Source organism: Corvus cornix, chromosome 14, assembly GCF_000738735.6.
Source record: "Corvus cornix cornix isolate S_Up_H32 chromosome 14, ASM73873v5, whole genome shotgun sequence".
Taxonomy (NCBI): domain Eukaryota; kingdom Metazoa; phylum Chordata; class Aves; order Passeriformes; family Corvidae; genus Corvus; species Corvus cornix.
Genome location: NC_046344.1, coordinates 7,707,386 through 7,729,714, shown reverse-complemented (window position 1 = coordinate 7,729,714; position 22,329 = coordinate 7,707,386). Strand labels below are relative to the sequence as shown.

Sequence of the window (22,329 nt, the reverse complement as noted above, 5' to 3'; positions counted from 1 at the left end):
GGGGACGCCCAGAGCCTCTTCCCAGGTGCTGGACTCCTACAGGAGATCCTTTGCTTGGAGCTTCTTGGTACTGGGGAATAAGGAATGCTGAACAGGTCGGGCTGGGGCACTGCTGAACACATTTCTGCTCTCTAGAGAGGCTGCTGGGTCACCAAACCTCGGGAGAGAGGGAAAGCAGACGTCAGAGCAATTACCTTTCCTTTTTTAGCTTGTTTGGATTGCAGTTCGGGACAAGGTTGGAGTGGTAGCTGTAGGTGGTTTTCGACTTGTGCAATGCAAATATTACAGAAGAGAGAGGAGGGGAGGGAGAAACCAAGGAAAATCTCGTGTAAACCTCCAGGAAGGTACAGGGGAACGGTTGGGGTTTCATTCCAGCCATAAATGGATATTTGATGCTGTTTGGCCTTTTAATTGTGTCTTCATTGTCTCTGTGACGCTTCCTTCAGGGTGCAGGAGGCAGCCGTGGGAGGGCTGTGTGGCCAGGGCAGGGTTTGCTCTGCAGTTCCCGCAGCAGGGGATAAATCAGGATTGGGTTTTAGAGGGGTCGGAGTGTTTGGCGGTAGGAAAACGCCTCTTAGACCCCTGGCTTTCCTCTCTCTTTGCAAATTAAAAGCCTCCTCGAGTGAGGGGGCACAGGCAGCTGAGGGTGGGGTCACAGGATCACTGAGGTTTAAAAAGACCTTTCAAAATCCAACCATTCCCCCAGTACTGCCAAGGCCACCACCAAAACCTGTGCCCAAATCCAGCTTTTAAATCCCTCCAGTACTGTAACTCCAGGGCTGGACAAACCTTTGGGTGACAAAATTTTTATTAATCTCCAATTTAAACTTCCCCTGGTGCAACTTGAGGCCATTTCCTCTTGTCCTGTCCCTCGTTCTCTGGGACAGAAGGTCTTGCATGAGCTGTGAAACACAAACCCTCAGTGTCAGGCTCTGCTGACGCCTCTGGCATTTTTGGGTGTGGGCTCAGCAGCACCTTGGAGCCAAAACTGTTTCTTTTCCCATATTCCCAGCTTGTAACTGGAGGCTTGAGCAAACAGTGACACAAGCTCCTTAGTGAAGCAAATATTGCTCTGTTTATAAAAACCTCTCTGCTGGTGACATTTAACGAGCACCTGCGTCACCCATGGGGTCACAGGGCTGGTCTGACCTTGCCCATCCTTCCACAGGTCTGTGCCAGGCTCAGAATCTGTGCATTTGCAGGGAAAGGTGGCAGCTGGAACGGCCCCAAATGCTGTGAACATCCCAGTCCCCCATTGCTGGTAAACCCCTGTCCCTCCCAGCCCTGCCACAGCAGGTTCAGGAGGAAAATCCAGGATGAGTCTTCTGAAAAATGCATCTCGTGCCTTGTCCCCACACCTGTGAGGCTGCCAGCACAGAACGCTGCTCCAGGTGAGGTGGTTGTGAGCCTGATCCACCCTTAATCCAGGGATGAGCACCTGGAGAGCTCTCCTGGGTGACTCCAGGGCTGGGGACAGGGGTTTGGGGGAGCAGCAGATCTGCTCTGGGCTCTGCTGGCCGGGTCACTGCGGTCACAGCTCTCCCTGTGGGCAGGTTTGGGCAGAGCCTCCTCGTCTGTGCTTCTGGAGAGGAAAGGGAGAAGTTTCACCCAGACTTTGAGATACTGGGGAATTTCCTCCGTGTGCTGAGTCCCTCTAAAGCTGAGCTCTCTCAGGCAGGATTAGAGGAAGAGCCAAGTGCCAGGGATGACCTGTGCTAACAAGGTGATTTTTGTGGGCTGGGAGTTGTTTATTCCTCAAACCACAGGTTTGGCATCACCTGTGTCCCTTTGTCCCCCTCTGGCACCTCCGGGCACCGCCCAGGCTCCAGCAGGAAACCTCTGCTCCTGGCCCTGCAGGGAGAGGAGCTTTGCTCTGGGCTGGGACTGACCTTCATGTCGCCCCTCTTCCTTCTGGTTTTCCCTCCAGAGAACCTTTTGAAAGCTGCTGTTGTGTCAGTCGCTGATCCAAAGGTTTGGACAGTGCAGCTGTGCCCTGATGTGCTGCTCCCAGATTTCCCAGGATTTTTTACCTTGTCTGGACATTTTGCTGCATCTCCATGGGAGATTCACTCCTGGACTCACGTAATGAAGGGATCTGTGATGGACACGAGACACGGGATGAGTTCACTTTCCCTTTTAGACCTGTCTCCAAATCCTCTTCTCATACCTGGGCTGTGCTGCCCCAGCAGGGCCCTGACAGATTTCTCTTCAAGAGACAATGAACAAACATAAAACTAAATTCGAGTTTTTGAAAGTGCTTCCAGGAGCCTCCTTTGCCTTTCTGCCCCCTTAGCACAGCTGGATTTTTCTTTGAGCCTTTATAGCAATTTCCACAGCACCTGCAAGGCTTTAATCTTTCAATGCCCCTTTTGGCTTTTATTCCTGAAGCTTTCTCCCTTTCTGCTCTGTCATTCCCGTTCTTAGACCTCTCCAGGTTCTGGGCCACGTTTGGGGTTAATGCCAGGAGGGCACCGGGATGTCCTGGTGAGTGGTGCCAGCCTGAGGAATTTTGCTGTGGTTTAACTGGTTTTGGGCAAAGCCTGAGCCTTACAGGGCTGCTGTGCCGAGCCAGGGTGAGACCCGGCTTTCCTGAGCCAGCACAAAGCCCCTTTGTCCCGGCTGCCCGGCACGGGGCGTGCCCGTGCTGCTGGAGGTGGGATCGGGGAGGATTTCTTGTCCCTTGTCACACCTGGCTGAGCACAGGAACAGTCACTGCCCGCCTCAGGGGCACTGCAGGACACTCGAGCCGTGCCTGGTGCTACCCAAGCCCAGCCAGCCTGGCTGGGAAGGCTCTGACTCATTTTGGGGCTATCCCACCCTCCGCAGCTTTTCCACAGCCTCTCCTCCCACCCAGCGCTGTGTGTTGGTGATCCTGGTGCAGAATTGGGATCGGTTTTTTGGGAGAATGAATCTTGCAGAGGGAAAGGAGGCAGAGATAGGGCTCGTGTGTAATTGTGTTGAGCTAAAGGGGATCATTTATTGCAGGTGAGCTCCAAAATCCCCCTCACAGACCTGTGCAGGCCTGGTGGCACCTCTGGGGTGGGCTGGGCAGTCCTGGACACCTCTCCCAGGGATGCCCCATCCCTGGAAGTGGCCAAGGCCAGGTTGGATGGGGTTTGGAGCCACCTGGGATAGTGGAAGGTGTTGGGGTAGGGACTGGATGATCTCTGCCAACCCCTGAACATTCCATGACTCTGGTCCGGCTGCAGTGGCAGAGCCTTTGTTTCTCTCATATGGAGCCACAGATTTTCCAGCAGTTCCCCATCCAGCACTTTTCCATCTGATCCTGTCACGGACAGCCTGTTTGGAGAGCTGAATTTCCAAAAGGTGCAAAACACCAGAGCTTTGATAGTTGAAACCTGAGGGAAGGATCCCCATCCTGCTCCAGGACACCTCCTCTGGGTATCCTGGAGAAGAGGCCTCTCACTCTGAACTCTGTGAATTGGCCAAATTACAGAATGATGATGATTTTTATGGATTTGGGTGGCTTAGGATGGGTGTTGGTGAGAGCCACGCTAATTCTGGGGATCCTCTGAGTCAGATGAGCTGCCTTTGTGACTGGCTGCTGTGCTAATTCCAGAGGAGCTGATAAGGACGTGAAGTGTGCTGAGAAAAGTGGGGGTGTGGTGGTGCTGGGAGGTGACAGTGACACCAACAGGAGTTATTTGTGGTCAGGAATGGGCAAGCCCTTTCTTTACAAAGAACTGGGCTTTGTAAAAACTTGTCTGGACCAATAAAGCGACCAAACAGTGATTTCTCCAAATCTGAGGATGTAAAATTACCCTGAAGTGTCCAAAGAAACAGCTCGCAGTCTGACATCCATGTGATGTGGAATAGTGGAGTGTCCTGAGCTGGAAGGGACCACAGGGATCATCCATCCCAACAACCCCACCCTGGGTGTCCCTGGCAGCATTTTCCCAATGCTCCTGGAGCTCTGGCAGCCTCGGGGCTGTGCCCATTCCCTGGGGAGCCTGGGCAGTGCCCAGCACCCTCTGGAGGAAGAACCTTTTCCCAATACCCATCCTACCCCTCCCCTGGCACAGCTTCATCCCATTCCACGGCCTGACTGGCTGACAGAACTCCCATGTATTTCTCTTCGGGATTTCCCAGGTGGAGATGATTGGGGTACGCAGAGATTTTCAAGAAATTCCAACCGTTTCAAGCTCCTGAACTGAAATTCCCTGGTGCCAAACATTCCCTGAGCTCCTGGAGGATTGAGCACAGATTGATTTTTGTCCGGTGCAGGGCAGGGAGGGAATCCAGCTTCTGCTGTATCCTAGAAATGCCAGGCATTACCAAACAGCCCGGTTATTTGTCCTACAGCCCGTGTGTACTCTCAAGGGCTCAGGGTGTGACCAGGGCTCCGAATCCATCCCGCAGAGATGCAGGTGGAGGAGGCAGGGCCACACCCTGGTTTGCTCAGTGAAAAGGAGCCTGCTATGCCCAGAGCCTGCCTAGCTGGGACCAGCAGCCACAGGTGAGTGTCACAGGGTCCCCTCCGAGCAGGCTGTGCCACCTTCTGTCCCTCTGCCACCACGGATCTGGCTCAGGGCGTGGACACTAATGAGCTGCCTTAATGAACTCCAAATTCTCCCCGCGCTTTCCCGACCCTGCAGGAGTTTTTCACCTCTTTTGGGTCTAATTTTGGGGTTTGTGAAGGGTGTTGGCACATCCAGATTTCCACGTGACACAGCCACCTTTGACTTTCCTCCTCTGAGTTGGCTTTGCCATTAATTTATTGCTATTTGGAATTTCCTGGCTGAACGAAGGTGACCTCTGTGGGTGTTCTGAAGACCTGTCCAGAAATGCCTCCTCTGCTCCCAGGGCTGGGATTCCTCCTCCTGCTGGGTGAGTCTGGCTGTGGAGGGAGGGGTGTCCCAGGAGGGTTTTTCATGCCAGAGATTATCCTCAAGAGGGGAAATGGTGCTGGCAGACCACTGAATGTGACTTTGGTGGTTGCTCTGCATCCCCAGCCTTTCATTGTCCTGTTGTTACTGGATCTGTCAGCGAAATATTTTCATTTTGGTGATAAACAGGGTGGGAAGATGCAATGGGGTTGGTTCTCCTCTGTCTATTCAGAGCTGTCTGCTCCCTGTTCCTTTTGCTGGAGTATCCAGGTGTCTCTGGGAAAGCCCTTGAAGAATAATCACAACTGATTGAATATTGAATAATAAATCCCAGAGTAGTCTGGGTTGGGAGGGACATTAAATCTCATCCAGTTCCATGGGCAGGGACACCTTCCACTATCCCAGCTTGCTCCCAGCCCCGTCCAACCTGGCCTTGGACACTTCCAGGGATGGGGCAACCTCTGGGAAATCCATTCCAGAGCCTCCCCACCCTCACAGGGAGGAATTCCTTCCCAATATCCCACCTAGCCCTGCCCTCTGGCAGTTTGAAGCCATTTGTCCTTTTCCTGTCCCTCCATCCCTTGTCCAAAGTCCCTCTCCAGCTCTCCTGGACCCCATTAGGGGAAGGTTCCTTTGTCCGTTAATTAGTGACAGTCCTCCATTAATTAAATAATTACAAAGGTGTAGCAGCTGGTAATCAAGAAAGGTGTTGTGCTAATTAAGGACTCATCCAAGCTGCTTTAGATCTCTCCCTAATTCAGTTTGTTGGGATTGTGAACACATCCACACCCAGGAAAGGCACTGCCCTCCTCCTCCATCACCCTGTGCCATCCAACCGTGGCTGTGGAGCTGCAGCCGCCCCTCCCTGTGTCCCCTGCCTCTCCCTGCTCTCATTCCACTCGTTCTGTCCCACCAGGAACACTGGGAAGCTCCACCTTTCCCTTTTTTCTGTGTATGAGGGATGCTGAGCGTGGCAGGCTCAGGGAATCACCCTCCTGCCGGGTTCATCCCGTGTGTGCTGTTCCTGGGTTCCTACCCTGGCATTTCCCACCTTCCCAGCTCTGGGGCACTGGCAGGGAGATGGAAGGTGCCATCAGGATCACTCTGGAAGTTGAGAAATGAGGGACAGCCGGGTGGAGGGTTGTGCAGAGCTGCCAAGAAGGAGCAGTTTGACTTTTCCTGGTAAATCTCTGCCGGGCTCTGGGGCAGGACTGGGGGAGAGCTGTCCTGCACTGGGGTTCCCACACCAGCACAGGGGTTTTGATCCATCTGAGGCATTAGCGGGAGAAAGAAGTGAAATCCAGCACAGGCCAGGCTCCAATTCCCATGTGGGGGCACTGTAAGGAGCAAGAAGCTGCAAAGCTAAAAGCACATGGAATGATAACTGAGGTGATTCCTGAGCTGATCCCTGCCTCTGGAGCAAAGAAATCCTGGAGAGGAGTGTCCCCTGAGTGTTGTTTCTGTCGTTCCCCTGCTGTCCCTCTCTGGGGACAGATGCAGGACATCCCTCGTGTCACCTGGACACAGCCAGGCTGAGCTGGGGGGGCAGAGGGGGACCTCGTGTCTGTCACCCCTCAGGGACCACAGCAGGGAGGAGAGTGTGAAATTCTGGGTGAAAGATGAGCACTAAAACCCTGCAGGGAGCTGAGGGATGGCTGGGGCTGAGCGGTGGGAATGAGCTTTGTCCTGGGTTTGCTCTAAAACCACGGCTCATTGTCTTCCAGGGTGGCAGGGAGCTGCTGCAGCTGCTGCTGGGACACAGCTGGTAAGGCAAATCCGTGTGTTCAAAACATTCCAGGATGGTTTGGGTTGGAGGGCCCTTGAAGGTCATCCTGTTCCAACCCTCCCTTCCTCTGGAACCACACTCAAACGGTGCTCAGATCATCGGGAGAACATTCCCTCCTCGTGCCTGAGGGATGGGATAACCTGGCACTTTCCAGCTGCTTGAGATACAGAGCAGTAACCTGTATGAATTTAGCAGACTGGGAGGTCTGGATTTGGGATTTGAGTGTGTTCAGGCCACATCCCAATCCAAATGGCTGCAGCTCCCACCTGTCTGTCTGCAGTGATCACAGATAATGTTAGAACCCCTTTTTAACACATCTCTTTTCTCTTTCTCCTGGTGCAGTGCTCCAGCTCCCCCATCAATGGTGAGTTTCTTCCCAAATATCCTCCACCAGGAAAAATCAGACAGGGTTCTGTGTGCCAATTCCTCTCACAATTCCTTATCTTTGTCTCTCTTTTTGTTTTGGGAATCAGAATCTGCTGTGTGTGCCTCGGTGCAAAGGTATGTGAGCCATCCACAAATGATTGTGGCAGCATTTCCTTGGGAGTCATTCTGGTTTCTCGGGTTAAAAAAAAAAAATCCCTCTGAACCCTTTTTTGAGGGCAGGGAGGGCTCTGGTTGCACTTGTTCAAACAGCGAAGGGAAAGTGCCTGCCTGGGGTTTTGTGTCTGTGCAGGACAAAGAAAGGCAGGGCCGGGCCCTGGGGAGGAAGCCAAGAACCTTGGATTGGTGCTGAGCTTATCTTGGCTCCAAGTGGGGCTCAAACAGCTCCACTCCAGACCTCCACTGATCTTGTTTTATACCTGAGGGTCAACAATCCACCTCTCCCCTGTCGCTGCTGCCAGCAGTCCTCATCCTGTGCTGTCACTTTGTCCCTCTGTGTTTGCTGTATGGGTTGAGCCACCTGGCTCTGCTCCTGCTCTGCTTTGGGAGGGCTGGATCCTTCCCGGGAGAGCTGTCCCTGCCTGGGGGAACAATCAGCCAGCAAAACGCTGCTCAGGGACACTCAGGCACTCAATATATCCTTGCCAGATGTGCTCTGGGCTGGGTTTGCAGCTGGGCTGCTGAGGGGTGCCAGTTCACATCTGGATCTGTCCCCCTCCAGTTCTGTCCCAGCTCCCCGCCAGTTCTATCCCCATCCAGGTCTGTCCCCAGCCAGTCCTGCTTTCATCTCCCCACCCAGTTCTGCCCCAGTGCCCCACCAGTCCTGCTCCCATCCGGTTTGGTGCCCAGCTCCCTACTGGTTGTACCTCCATCCAGTTGTGCCCTCATCCAGATGTGCCGCAGCTCCCCTCCAGTTTTACCCCCTCCAGTTCTACCCCAGCTCCCCACCAGTTCTGTCCCCATCCAGTTCTTCCACAGCTCCCACCCAGTCCTGTCCCAGCTCCCCACCAGTTCTATCCCCACCCAGCCCTGCCCCAGCTCCCCACCAGTTCTCCCACCCAGTCCTGCCCCAGCTCCCCATCCAGTTTCCCCCATTCCCAGCCCATCCTGCCCCAGCTGCTGCAGCTTTCCCAGTGCTGTCCTTGCTTTCTCCCAGTGCCAGCCAGGAGCAGTTCCTGGAGGTGGCCCGAGGCCAAACGTCCCCGTGCAGCCTCACTTTTGGCCAATTCGCCTGTGCACAGGTAAGGAAAATCCCCTGCTTCCCATGGCACTGGGATTTGTTTTCCTTGGGAATTCTGTCACTTCTGGCTTAAAAACAGCCCCAGTGGTGGCTGTGGGTGGAACAGTCTGGGTTTTTATCCACCCCCAACCCCGAGGTGTGGCAGTGCCACCCCTTATGGGACACCTGCTCTGTGCCATGGGGCTCAGGAGTGGCCAAAACACCACGGAGAGCTTTTGGGAGTGGGGATTCCCTTCTCCAAACCACCCAAGCGAGAAGGAAGGTGGGAAAAAGGAACTTTCCAAATCAAATTGGCTCTTAAAAATTGACATCACAGCTTTGGAACAAGTCTCTGCAGGAGAGTCACCCTGGGCCACTGGGATAAAGCACAATTAAAAGGAGTAAAAGCACAATTAAAAGGGGTAAAAACACAATTAGAAGTGGTTGCAGTCTGGAAAACGCCACCTAGAATATTCCTGGTTTACTTTCTTTCCTGCTTTTGTCATTGTCTCTTAAGTTGCTGCCAGTAATCGCAATTAAATTGACAGCAATTTGTGTTTTTCAGTAAATATTTCTAACAAAAAGATGGCATTTCTGTAAATATTTGTCAGTGGGGGTTTTTTGGGGGGGGAGCGGGATTTTGTGGGGTTTGGGATTTTTTGGTGTTTGTTTTCTTCTTGGTTTTGTTTTTGTCTTCTACTGTTTGTAAACTGTTTCCCTGAAAAATGTTTGGGGATTAGAGAGTTCCCATGGAAGTTTCTACTTAGATCAAATGGCAATTTTGGGGGGGAGGTTTTTGGATAAAGCTTTTAAAACCTGTGCCAGTGTTTTACCCCCCTCAAGGGAGGAATCCCTTCCCAAATGCCCAGGCATGGGTGAGCCCCCTGAAGGTGATTTCACCTCTAAACATGACCCATCCTTTATCACCTTCATTTGCATTTCCCTTTTCTTTCCCAGGGAGCTTGGCTCCAGGACCTTCAGGATGAGTTCCTCATATCCTTATATTCCTGCCTGGCCTCTAAACCTGCCACAGCCGTCGATCCAGAATATTCCATTCTGTTCTTTTCCAAATATGATGCCAAGAAGCTTTTGGCCTCCCTGACCATGTTCAGCCAGCGGGTGAGTATTCCCAAATCCAACTGTTTGTTCTCCAGGACAAGGCTTTATTTCAAATCCCCTGATTTTTTTACCTTATTTTGGAAAGAGCCAACGATTTCTGTTCCTAGCATTCAGATTTGCTTGGATTTATGTTGATGTCTGGTTAGAATTCCCTGGAATTCAGGGGTTTCTTCACCTCTCCTGCTCCAGTTTTCCCACGTGCCCCTTTCCCTCGAGTGGAGCCTGATCCTCATGAATGGCCTGTGGGAAAGGATGCTGCGAGTGCCTGGCATTGAGAGCCCCCCAGTGCTGGCCCAGTGGGTCCATGAGGGACTTGAGCCATTCCTGGTGGAGCCCAAGGTCTTTGGCTGCCTCCGTGCCAAGGATGTGTCCTGTGAGGAATTCCAGCTGGTGTAAGTGAGGAATGTCCCCTCCTTGGATGTCTTAAATCCCTGGATTTCTGGCTCAGTTTTCCTGCTGAAGGCTGTGGATGGACCATTTCCAGCAGCATCCTGGGATATCCTGGGGGCTCCTGTGAGGGAAAATCACATTGGAAAAGGATGGGATTGAGAATATCAGTGGGTTTTGTGAGAGCCCAACCCTGACCTCAGCAACATTTGAGGTGTTTGCCTTCCTTATCCGTGTGCAGAGTCGCTGCCCTGGATGGAATCTATTCCCAGCTTCCTGTGGAGGAGCAGAGGAATCTTTACACTGGGATCAAGCACTTCCTCATCCAGGATGGTAAATGATCTGATTTCCTTGGGATCTGTCACAGGGCTGAGGTTTCACAGGGTTTTTGTGAATCTCCAATAGAAACAGGCTGGGAATATTGGTAATTAGTGGATTCAGGAATCATGTCCCTGCCTGAAGGCCTTATTAGCATAAGATTTTTACAAATCAACACAGTCAGGGCTATGCTGATTTAAATTCACTGCATTTCCTGCTTTTGCTGGGAAAAGGAGGTGCAGGGTTTGGTTCTGAGGGTTGAATCTGGCTCAGAAAGGGACCCAGGCAGGAGCTTCCATGCACTGATTGAACGTCCTGCAAAAAGCTTCTGGTGGATTTGGAGGGAGGAAGAAAGAGGCTGGGGATGAAATATTTGGGGGGGCTGGGATTCTTTCCCGAGGTGTTTGTCCTGTCCCATGGTGTGAACACGTGGATTTGAGCGGAAGGTGTGACCAGGGAGCTCTCCAAGTTCCCTGATGGACTGAAGCCTCTTCCACCCCCAGAATGACTCAGGCTATAGTTTGATGGTGTCTCTTTTTCTGCCTGCAGAATCCAGCCAGAAATGCTACAGTGAGGCCATTCCTGGTCTGAATTCCACTGCCTGGTTTCGGAATTATCTTGGATCCTTTCTGGAGCACGCCACCATGGAGGACCTGCAGCTTTTTGGGGATGAGCCAACGGTAAGTGCAGCCTTCTGGGATGGAGACCCTGGGAGGTCACAATCCTGCCCTGAGCAAAATCAGAATCCCAGAATGGTTGGGTTGGAAGGATTTAAAACTCATCCATCCCATTCCACCCCCTGCCATGGGCAGGGACACCTCCCACTGTCCCAGGGCGCTCCAAACCCCGTCCAACCTGGCCCTGAAATTCCTGGAATGCTGCCAGCAGGAATATTTCTCCTGTTAATTTGAGGTGAACATTCACTGCAATTATTTTCCCCCATCACGTGATGAGGGACTTGCACAGGAGTTGGTTTCACAAAGGGAATCCTGCAGGGAGCAAACTGGAGTCAGTAAGAGGAACAACCCCAAACCTGATCAAGATCCCAGTGTTTACTTGAAAACAAAAAAAAAACCTCAGCACAACTTTAAACCCAGGTGAAAAACCCATGTCACTGTCAGGATTGAAGGATCCATCTGAATTATTTTCCCTTTTTGTTTTTCTTCACCTTCAGCTTCAAAAATTTGCCAGGGATCCGGTGGATGTGGAGATGGTCAGGAACCTCACCTTGCTCCGGGACACTGCTCGGTACTACACCTTCCTCCTGACCTCTGCTCCTGGTTTTCCACTGTCAAGGTATGGATCTGACGGGATCTGATTTCCTGGGATGGCTCAGCATGGGACTGTGACACAGCAAGAGTCTGAGTGGGGATTTCATTTAAACCTCTTGAAAGGTTCCATTAATTTTCTAATTAAGGGTTTCATTTTCAAAGAATGCCACGGCCCTTGGTCTTGAGGAGGGCTAGATCCCAAGTTCTGTTTCCTGGGAGATGATTTCCCTGCAGTGCCAGCTCCAGCTGATGGCCAGCAGCACACCCAGAGTTTTTCAGCTCTCTGAGCTGGAGCACTGGCATCATCTGAGCTAAAAGGAGTCAGGGGAAACGTGCCTGGAAAAGAGCACCCTCTGGAAAAGGGGGAAAGGTCTGATGGAGCCACTCTCTCACTGGCAGCCTCTCCTTTCCTCTCCCTGCAGCCTCCCAGACAGATTTATTTGCTCCCTGAGCCCCTCGGCAGTGAGGAACCTGAGCAGGGAGGAGGCTTTGGGTGTGGCCCAGAGGCTCGGGAAGAGCTGCCCATGGACCAAGGGAATGCCTGGAAAGAGAGCTCCCTCCTCCCTGGCAGCGCAGGAACTGCAGGTGAGCCCCTGGGAATTGACTCACCTGCGCAAAACCTGGCGGGGCTGAGGCCCAGCTCGTGTGTCCCCTCCTGTCACACTCCTCTAGGTCATCTCGTGTCTTTATTGTGGTGTCTGGCTGGGTTTTCATCACCTCACAATTCTCAGTGCTGGAAATGGTCCATCCACAGGCTTCAGCGTGAAAACCTGAGGCAGAAATCCAGGGATTTAAGAGACCTCCAGAGGCTGTGGGATCCAATATCTCCCGTCCTTGCTCCCCTGACTCTGTTCTGTATCCGTGGGGCCTTTGCAGGTCGCATCTTTCTTGGTGAGGAACTTGGAGGATTTCTCTCCAGCAGTCCTGGGAGTCTTGGGCCAGGCTGCCCTGGGGCTCTCTGTGTCCAGCATCCAGAACAGCATCCCTGAGGAGTACCTGGAAGCAGCTCTTCCTGCCCTGGGAAGTGTCCGTGGCTGGAAGGCTGAGCAGTCCAGGGCTATTGTCAACAAACTGCTCGGCTCTGGCTACCAGGTACAGAGACCCACAAATCCAGGAGGAATTTCCTCATGGGAAGGGTGGTCAGGCACTGGAAAGAGCTGCCCAGGGAGGTTTGGGATCCCCATCCCTGGAGGTGTCCAAGGAATGTCTGGATGTGGCACTCAGTGCTCTGGGCTGGGGATAAGGTGGGGATCAGGCACCGCTTGGACTTGAGGATCTCAAAGGTCTTTTCCAGCCTAAATTATTCTGGGATTCCCTTGCAGATCCTGGATGGACAGAGCCTGGCACAGCTGGGGAGTTTGGTGGGTGGCCTCAACAGCAGCACGCTCTGGAGCTTGCCCCCAAAAGTCGTCCTGGAGGCCCTCCAGCTGCCTGGCTTTACCCAGCACATGGACCTGCTGCCCTCTGCTCTGAAAAGGACCCTGGTGGAAAAGGTGACCTCGTTTTTCCTCTTCAGACCTCACAAAGGAGCGGGACTGGGGGCACTGGTTGCCTGGGGCCAGGTGTGACACAGCTGCACATCCAGACAGCATTAGCTGTGGGAATTGTCATGGCCAGCCAGGGTGGCAGCAGGACAAGTGACTCAAGTCCTGTCACCGGGCCTGTGTCGATGTCCTTGGCCTGCTCAGCCTCTTGGGGACATGGGCAGGAGTGATTTGTTTTACGGGGTGGTCCCAGAAACTACTTCCCAGTAAATGTTCCCAGGGAAAGAATATAAATGGAGCAGAATCAGTTCAAGGTTGGACTTGATCCTGGAGGCCTTTTCCTGCCTAAACAGTTCTCTGGTTCTGATATTGCCATGATTTGGACTAAAACTGTGTGAGATTTCCATGGTTTGTTCTGTTGGGTGTTTTAAAGGTTTCCTCCAGTGTTGGCCACCCCGCTGAGCTGGTTAAACTCATTCCCAGTGCTCTGGCCAGCTATATTCCAAAATCCCTGCTTGTTTTTGGGGAAGAGAAGCCAAATGTGCAGGACCTCAACAATAAACCGTGGACCAGAGAGCAGGTAATGGGGGTGGGATCCTCCTTCCCCTCCCTGCCAGCCCTGGCCTCTGTGGGGCCATGGATTCCACAAATCCACCTGGGAATGGAGCTGTTTCTCCTGGAAAACCACTGACCTCTGCCTTTGCTTCCCAGGCTGCCATGTTTTTCAGTGATGTGGTAAAGGCAGAGCCTGACTTCAGCAGGTAGAGATGTTCCTCCTCTCCTTCCATTTTCTGTGTGTTTTCCTGGCAATTCCCATGTTTCCTGTGGTGCATATGGCACATCCACCCTGTTGAATCCATAGAAACAGATGGGAAATAAAATGTGAACCCAAACACAGACATGGAACACTGAGATTTACCAGGGCTCAGCTGTAAAATACACCCAGAGGCCACATTTTCTTTCTAAAATGATGCTTCTGGCTCAGGCTGCACCTGGAATCTTGCTCCAGATTGCCTCGGGAAGGCGTTTCCAATCAGGGAATATGCCAGCCTTCCACAGGACAGTTCCAGGGATTCTTTTAGAGGGGCTAATGTATCTTTTGATATATTTGAGATGAAAATGATTAAAACCATGATTTATATGTGGAAAAACAGTGTCCTGCTCTGAATACACCTTCCTGAAGGCCTTTCCCTTCTGATTTTCCTTCTGGAAATCTCCAGGCTTTCCCAGTCTGTCCTCCAAGGCTTCACCTGTGCAGCTGCCAGTGCTGTGGGAGCAGAAAGGTTTCAGGAGCTGGCCAAAGTCATGAGGAAGAAGAACGTCAGGCTGGGACAGGACCAGGTAGTTCCAACATTCCCAAGTGTTTGATGTTCTCCTGAAGGTTCCAAAGGGGATTGTTCAGCCAGAACAACACTTGGAGTTAAGGGGCTGGAACAGGGATGTGTCAGGGGGGTTAGGATGGGTTTTAGGGAAAGGCTCTTCCCCCAGAGGGTGGCACAGGCACAGCGGGGGTTGTTGGGGTGTCTGGGCAGGGCAGAAACTGCACTGGAGGATCCCTGTGGGTTCATTCCTGTGAACAAATGTCCTGGGTGTCCCTCCCACAGTTCTGAATTTCCCCAAAGAGAGGAGAAGTCCAAACCCACTTTGGTTCTCAGGGAACCAAACCCTTCAATTTTCGTCTCTTTTCACCTTTTTTCTTTCCTTTCTTTCTTTGGAGCAGAGTAAGATCTTTATTTTATCTTTTTCTTCTGTTTCATGGTGGTTTCTCACCTTGATGCAACCTCTGGTGTCCTTCCAGCTGAGCTGCTTACTGAAGATGGTGACACTGCATGGGATTCCCAAGGATTTGGACAGTTACCCTAAAGACCTGTTGCTGTTTTTAAGGTAACTGTGCTGTGCTTTTCATGGTGTTGCCTTCGTACTTTGTGGGAAAAGCAGGATTAATTTATAACCAGGCTGGTAATGTGAAGTTTGATTTGTATTTCAGAGTTGTTTAGGCCTCTTTCTGGGCAATAAAAAACGGGATTGCAGAAAGCTGAAGGAGGGTAGATTTATATGAGATGTTGGGAAGAAATCCTTCCCTGTGAGAGTGAGGAGGCCCTGGCCCAGATTTCCCTGAGAAGCTGTGGCTGCCCCATCCCTGGAAGTGTCCAAGGCCAAGTTTTAGCATTCCCAGGCCTCTGAATGTGCTTTTCCCTTACAACATCAAAGAAAACAGGGAATAAAGTGGATTTCCTTGTTCCACCGCTTTCCCACTGTGGTTCTGTATCAAAACCCTGAAGAGTTTTAGGCTGCGTCTCACAACAGTTTCCTTAAGGTGAGAATTGATTTTTAAAGAATGTGGACTAGAAGAGAACTAGGGAAGAACAACCCCTGGAGTTCAGTGTGCAGGTGTGGAAGATGTTTTATCGGACACTCTGTGTTGAGCTTGCTCTCATTCCCTAGAATTCATGGAGCATTTATCTTTCCAGCCCCTCGGACTATGCAGCCACAGGGAGCTGCAGCCAGTTCTTTATCAATGTTGGGAAGGCAAACGTGGATGTTCTGCCCAGAGAGGCGCCTCGGAGGCAGCAGCTGCTCCTGGAGGCTCTGGCGTGTCTGGTACGTGGGGAGGGACAGGGACCCTGCAGGGGCTGGGATCCAGGGATGCTCCATCCCGGTTAATGCCTCTGCCTTCATTTCAGAAAATCCCTGGCACACAAATCAATGAGGAAAATGCCGAGATTCTGGGACGGCTGGTCTGTGACCTGGGTGGGGAATACATCAGGAGTTCTGGTGGGAGTTTGCTGAAGGATTTGAGCCAGTGTGGATCTTTCCTGCCTGACCAAGAAGAGGCAATCAGGGATGTCATCAGCAGTGGCAACACCACCTTTGGGTATGGGTTTTTCTCCTGAACATCACCAAACTGTTTTCTTAATCAAACCCATTGTCCTACTAAGACCTGAGTGAACTCCAGCTAACCACCTTGATCAAAACCCCAAAAATTGATTGCTTTTGAGCTTTCCATTGGGTCTTTTATGTTGTTTTAGTTGAAATTATTTCAGCTGAAAGGCCTGGGTGAAATTCCCCTGAAAAATAAGTTGTCTTTCTTGCTCTAGTTATAAAAGCTTTTCTTCTGTTTATTTTTCCATTAATCCAACTTCTCTGGCTGACCTGGTGATCACAGGTGAGTTCAAGCTGTTTGTCAGGCACAGACTTTGAGGAAACATTCTGCCTCTACCTGTCCAGTGACAGATGTTTGATAAATCCCTGATTCTAACACAGACGGAAGCAAAATATTTTCCTTCCTGTAACAGTTGCCCTGCGATCTTGGCACTGAATTGAGCCATAGTGAGCAACAGAAATTCTTTGGGTTCCATGCTTAAGAAAAGAATGTATTTGTTCAAGGCCATTTTCCCACCCAGCTGCCCTGATTCACATCCCTGAGAACTTCTGCTCTGCTGCAATGAAGTTTTGGGCAGCAGGAAGTGATGCAGGTGTTTTAGGATTTAATCCCTGTGTTTTCTTAATGTCAAATGTTACGAGGACATAATCCTGGGGGGGTTTAAGGTGTTTATTTTGGTTTTGCTCTTCCTTGAGAGCTGATCCCTGCTCATTTTTGTCTGCAGGCCTCCTGCAGCGTGGTCAGCCTTCACCCTGAGTGAGCTCAGCGGGCTGATCCCTGTGCTGGGTCACAGCATCCTGCAGCAGATTCCCAAGGTGAGTTCTTCAGACAGGGCTGGGGAGTTTGGGAAGCACTCCTGGGGCCTGGAGTTTGGGTGAAATATGCTGGGGGTTGCTGAGCCAGTCTGCTTTCAGCAGTTTCTCCTTTTAAAAGAAGCCTGGTGCCAAAGGGATGATGGTTTGTGAGAAGTGAGGGTTCCTCGGGCTGACAACCTGGAACTGCAAATCCAGGTCACTGTCATCCCCTTCCTGTCACTGTGAGAAGAGCAGGAATAACTCTCAGTGCTTTGTGAAGAGCTACAGTCACTGACGGGTTGGGGGATAGGGAGAGTTGGAACATTTCAGCAATTGCTTTTGGCTCAGCAAGGCCAGATCTCCGGGCTCAGAGCCTGGAGTAGCAGGGTTTGTGCTGGAGGCACATCCAGGATTCCCAAATCCCCCTGATGATCCCTTTTCCTTGCAGAATGCTTTGACCACTTGGCTGAGAAACTTTGCCTGGGATTCCCCTCTGTCCAGGGCAGAGCTGGGCACCGTTTTTGGGGAGCTGCTGCCTCGCCGGCACAAGCGAGCGGATGGTAGGGGAGCTCCCTCTGATCCAGAGGCATTCCCACTGGGATCAGAGGTCACCTGGAGCTCGTGGCTTGTCAAGCCTTGGCAGGGGCTGCCCAGGGAGGTTTGGAGTCCCCATCCCTGGAGGTGTCCAAGGAACTCCTGGACATGGCACTCAGTGCTCTGTGCTGGTGACAAAGTGTGGATCTGGCACAGATCAATCTTGGAGGTTTTTCCAACCAAAATGATTCTGAGGTTCAAAGCTTGGAGTGAAAGGATTTAATTTAACCCTGAGTTTGCCATGGCTTCACCAGGTTGCCCACCTGACAAAGAGATAACAGAGGCAGTTCTGAACAATGACCTGATGCCCGCCTTCTACAGCCCCGAGGAGCTGCACGCCTGCCTCCGGAATGTCTCCCTGGAAAATCACCTGTCCCAGCTCCCCACCTACCCCTTCAGCGTCCCACAGCTGGCTGTGCTGAAGGAATACCTGGATGAGGTAATACCAGCCCTAAAATGTCAAATTACCACTGATGGGATTGCTCAGGACCTGGTGAATTTGGGATCTCCAAGGATGTGACTCCACTGTCTCTTGGTTCCTCTCCCAGGGTTTGGCCAGCTTTACTGGGAAAATATTTATTTCTTATTTCTTATTTCTAGATCTAATCTGAGTTTTCCTGGCCTGTTTCCCCTCAGCCTTTCACTGGGCACCTCTGAGAGGAACGTGGCTCCATCCTCCCTCCAATCTCCCATTAGAGAGTTTGAAAACAGCACTAAAATCATCATTTCCCCTTTCCCTCAGAGTAAACCCCAGCTCCCTCAGCCCCACTGCCCCACTCTGTACCCATAACAGCAGTGTCTCCACAGATGTATCCCAATGGTTATCCTGAAAGCCTGCTCTCCAACCTGAGCCCTTTCCTTCCCCTCATCACCCCGGAGGAAATCTCCACCTGGAAGATCAGCTCAGCTGACACATTGGCTGCCTTCCTGAAAAATGAGCCCTCGGATTCCCTGGTAGGGGCTTGGCTTTGCTTTCCTGGTTTGGGGGCTGGTTTAGGATTAACTGAGTGGGCTCTGAGGTGGTTGAAGCATCTTTGGTGCCACAATGTCATCGCCCATCCTCGAGGCCCAAACGAATGATTTGAAGTTACTCCATTTTATTTTTGTAATTATTGCACGTGTTTCTTTTGGGGATGAAGCCACATGTTCTGATTCAATTAAATTCATCACATTAATTGTGTTTCCAGGCCTCAGCAGCAATTAAACGCTACGTGGGGCTGGGCAATGCCTTGAATGCCACGGCCCTGAACGCCATCGGCAAGAGATACGTGTGCCTGCTGAACGCCACTGAGCTGAAGGCCATCGACCCCCCCAGCCTCAAGTGAGTCAAAAACTGGGGTGTCCTTGGCTTCTTCCAAAAGCCCTTTCCCATCTGCAAGTGCTTTTTCCTTTTTTCTGCTCTCAGGGAAAGGAAATTTAAGAAGCATCTCAGAACCTGCTCTGTGTCGGGGTTTAACACCTGCTGGTGCCCATCCTGCTGATCTCCGTCCTGCCAGGCAGGGCTCAGATTTCCAATCAAACTCTATTTTAGCTCAGCAGGCAGAAGATCTGACTCTGTGCATGATTTCATCTGCAAAAGAGTTAATTACATTTAATTCCATAGAATTACTGAATGGTTAAGGTTGGAAAAGGCCTCTCAGATCATCACCCAGGACCGTGGTTGCCACTGAACCATGTCCTCAAGTGCCACATCCTCGTGGTTTTTAAGCATTTCCAGTTTAGATTCCTCTGAAAGACTGGTAAATGAAATTAATTAATTACAGCTTGGCAAGCACACAGATTTATTGGGCACCATCAGAGCCATCATCACTTGAAGGACAAATTCTCAGCAGGAAACTGAGCCATTCTTTTTCTTTTCAGCTTCTCCCTACATCTGGGAAGAAGGGATCACCTGTGCTGTGCAGAGAACCCCAGAGAAACACTCAGAATATGTGAAAATTGACCAGGCTGAAGATAATAAAAGCTTTTTTTACTCAAAATCTTTATTTTTCTGCAGGTTGGCATCTCTGGATCCTTCAGCCTGCTCACAGGAGACAAAGGACATCTTATATGAGAAAGCCAAAAAGGCTTTCTCTGACCAGCACCATTTACCTGCTTACTATCAGCTGATCTTACCTTACCTGGGTATGTAAAAAACCAGAATGTTATGGGGAAAGAGAACTCTTGGCCACAAGCCAAATATAACAAAACAATAATCATAATAATAAAACAAAATGATAATCATTCATAATCCATCTAAAATTTGGGAATTTTCAAAGCCAAGTTGTTAAAAGTTTGTCTTTCCAACCTGTAGATGGCATAAAATATTATTGAAGGATTCTGTGCCTGCTTTAAGTTGCCCAAGTCAGTTTCCAGACCATCACAGGGAAAATCAAACTCAGGATTTATCTCACAGCCCTTTTCCATGTCACAAAACTGATTTTTTTTTTTTCCATGTTAAACCAAGAATTTTTCCAAATTCTTCTCACCCCTCTTTCCACTGGCATTGTCACAGATTTTTAATGCTCAACAAAATAACTCCCAATAAAAAAAGGAGGAGCATCCCTGTATTTTGCAGTTGGACCTGACTGTGTTACCAGCCCCAGCCTAATGAATTGTGGAGAAATCCTCATTTTGTGCAGACACCCAGCACGGCTCCTTTGGGACCTTGATTTTCTTGACATTCTCCTTGCTTTGGTGCCAGGGAGTGCTCCTGCTGCGGATCTCAAGGCTCTCAGCAAGGGCAACGTGAACATGAACGTGAACACATTTGTGACTTTGAGAAGAGAGTCTCTGATGGTGAGCTGGACCTTGGAATTCTTTAATTCCCTGCATTTTGTTATGTTGAGCGGTTGGGTTTGGTTGTGTTGTCCACTGATGGAAATCAGGAGCGATTCCATCAAATCTAGAGCGATGTTAGACCAATGGAAAGTAGAGAAACAGCCTGAAATTCCTTAAAAAATATAATTTGGAGTCCTAGCTGGATGCAAAGCCGGTGGAATTTCTTCAGGGCAGTGTGGTAGCTGGTGTAGGGTCTGTAGCTCAGACCCAGGAAACTGTAACTGGTCCAGAGAGATGGTCCCGTGAGGAACCGTCTTCCCGGGGTCCGTGTAGTTCCCTCAGCCACCGGAGTGCCTTTGCAGAGAGGTTAACAGCTCTTTGATGGTTCTCAGCTCGTGATTTCAGCTCTTGCTCTGCTCCAGGCCAGACCAGGAGGAGAGAGATGGGAGGCTCATTTAGCAGCTCTGCATGAGGCAGCTTTATTAGCCCACACCCCACGAAGGGAGGCCAGGGACGAGCTCTCCAGTCCCACAGGGGCAGAGGGCTTGATCTTATAGGGGTACAGGGGTGGGTGTGAGAGGGTAAAAGCCAATGGGTTACAAAGGATCCAAGAGGATCACAAGTCTGTGTCCTCTCTCACTGTAACTGAAGGGTGGCTGCCTTTTCCAAGGGGTGCTGTTGGGAGGTTGGGCAATCTCCTGATCTCAGCAGGCCTCCCTCCAGGACAGAGGCTGGGCATACCCCACAGGGCACGTCCTCATAGTGGCAGGAGCAGGGGACAGGCCCACGAGACTGCAGATCTCCAGACAAGGCAACAAATAATGTCACCAATCTGGGCAGAAATCCCAGTGATTTCTGGATGGGACTGCCAGTTGAGTGTAGGACATTTGGCATCAGAGGCCAACAGAAAGAGCCCTTGTGGAACCACCACATCCTGAGGGAAGCTTGTCCCAGTGAAACCGCTCATGGGAATTTGTCCTTGTTCTTCCCCCTTCTCCCAATGGAAACCCCATCATTTCCCTGGCCAGCAGGGTCATTTCCATCCCTGCCTTCCCAGCCCTAATCCCTGCTCTGTGATTCCTCCTAGAGCCTCACACCCTCGGAGGTTCAGGGCCTGCTGGGGATGAACCTCCCTGAGCTGGCCCAGTGGCAGTACAGGACTCCTGTCCGGGAATGGATCCAGGTGCAGAAGCAGTCAGAGCTGGACAAACTCCACATCGGGCTCACAGGGGGCATGCAGGAGGGCTACATCAACATCATCACCCCCAAATTCCCAGGTATTTTTTTGGACCCCTCATGGTTGGGCTTTAAAGGTTTATTTTGGGGTTGCAGCAAGGAGTAAAACTGGGGCGGCAAGTTCAGCTCTGCTGAGGAGCCTGAAGCCCTGAAGGGCAAATTCTGGGTTCAACATGAGGAGCAACCCTGGAATCCCACTGGGAGCAGCCTCACTGGCTGAATATCCCAAATGAGCGAGCACTTCCAGGCGTTCCTCCTCAGGCCTGTAGGATTTGGGCTTCGAGTCAGAATCACAGAGTGGTTTGGGTTGAAGGAAACTTGAAGATCCTCCAGTTCCAACCCCCAAACTCGGCTTGGTGTTTGCCATGGTTAGAAAGGCAGAGAGAATCCCTGGATGGGGCACAGAGGGATGTTTTCCCTCTGGGGAAGTGGTTCAGTCACTGATTTCTTTGTTCTAACCCCCTCTTTGTCCTCCAGCAGTGTCCTCAGCCCCTCTGGGGACCGTGGCCATGGCATTTCACCTCCTGCATGCCCTGCTCCTCAGTTTCCTCATGGTGTCCATCTTGTCTTGACCATCTCCTCCCATGAGGAACCACGATGAGGGGGAACAGCCTGTGCCCTGCTCTGAGACCTGGGGTGAGACCTGGAGCTCCAGGCAGCTGGGATTAGCGCAGGACTCACTTTTAGGTACTTATGGCTTTCAAATCCCTTGATAAAAAAACCCCAGTTCTGTCTGAAGGGAAGATTCCAGACTCTTTGGAGCAGGATCTTTGCCTTTGGTACAGCCCAAGCCCAGTTCAACCCCAAACCACTGCTAAACCACATCTTACTGCTGGGTTTAAGGGTGAGTCCTGCAGGTTAAAAGTGACATTTCTCAGAGCCTGACCTCGTGACACTGCCAAGACCTCAGGGTGGGAGTGAAGTTTTCCAGCTTCTTGTAAATAAATCCTGGAACGAAGTAAAAATGCCAGAAGCAAATGGATGAATGTCTGCTCTTCCTTGAGGCTGCCCTCACCTTCCTTCTGCTTCAATCCCCCCAGATTAAGTGCTCAGAATCCCAGGATCTGCCTGTTACTTTTCTTTGGGGTTGGCTGCTCAACACTTGAGAGCTGAGGCCATTCTCAGATTCCTCATGTGGAGGGGAAAGGACTTTTGTACAAGGTTTTCCATATTTTTTTCCCACTCATTGGAAATATCTGTCCAAAAAAACTCCTCAGTGCAACCTGCATCCAGCTCCTTCCTTCCC

General features: G+C 51.1%; 1 protein-coding gene across 1 annotated transcript; it reads left to right on the top strand.

The window, feature by feature from the left end:
• Positions 1-6,977: 6,977 nt before the first annotated feature.
• On the top strand, positions 6,978-22,065 carry LOC104685005 (mesothelin). Its single transcript, XM_039560654.1, has 26 exons — positions 6,978-6,997; positions 7,107-7,134; positions 8,174-8,258; positions 9,194-9,355; positions 9,545-9,747; positions 9,984-10,075; positions 10,610-10,740; positions 11,235-11,356; positions 11,754-11,916; positions 12,208-12,423; positions 12,654-12,824; positions 13,249-13,395; positions 13,527-13,576; positions 14,036-14,156; positions 14,614-14,699; positions 15,287-15,416; positions 15,500-15,690; positions 16,424-16,514; positions 16,942-17,053; positions 17,342-17,526; positions 17,895-18,041; positions 18,275-18,408; positions 19,084-19,211; positions 19,771-19,865; positions 20,935-21,124; positions 21,561-22,065. Exons 4-26 carry the CDS (start codon positions 9,341-9,343, stop codon positions 21,653-21,655), a joined length of 3,015 nt encoding a protein of 1,004 aa, XP_039416588.1. The 5' UTR covers positions 6,978-6,997; positions 7,107-7,134; positions 8,174-8,258; positions 9,194-9,340; the 3' UTR covers positions 21,656-22,065.
• Positions 22,066-22,329: the final 264 nt, after the last annotated feature.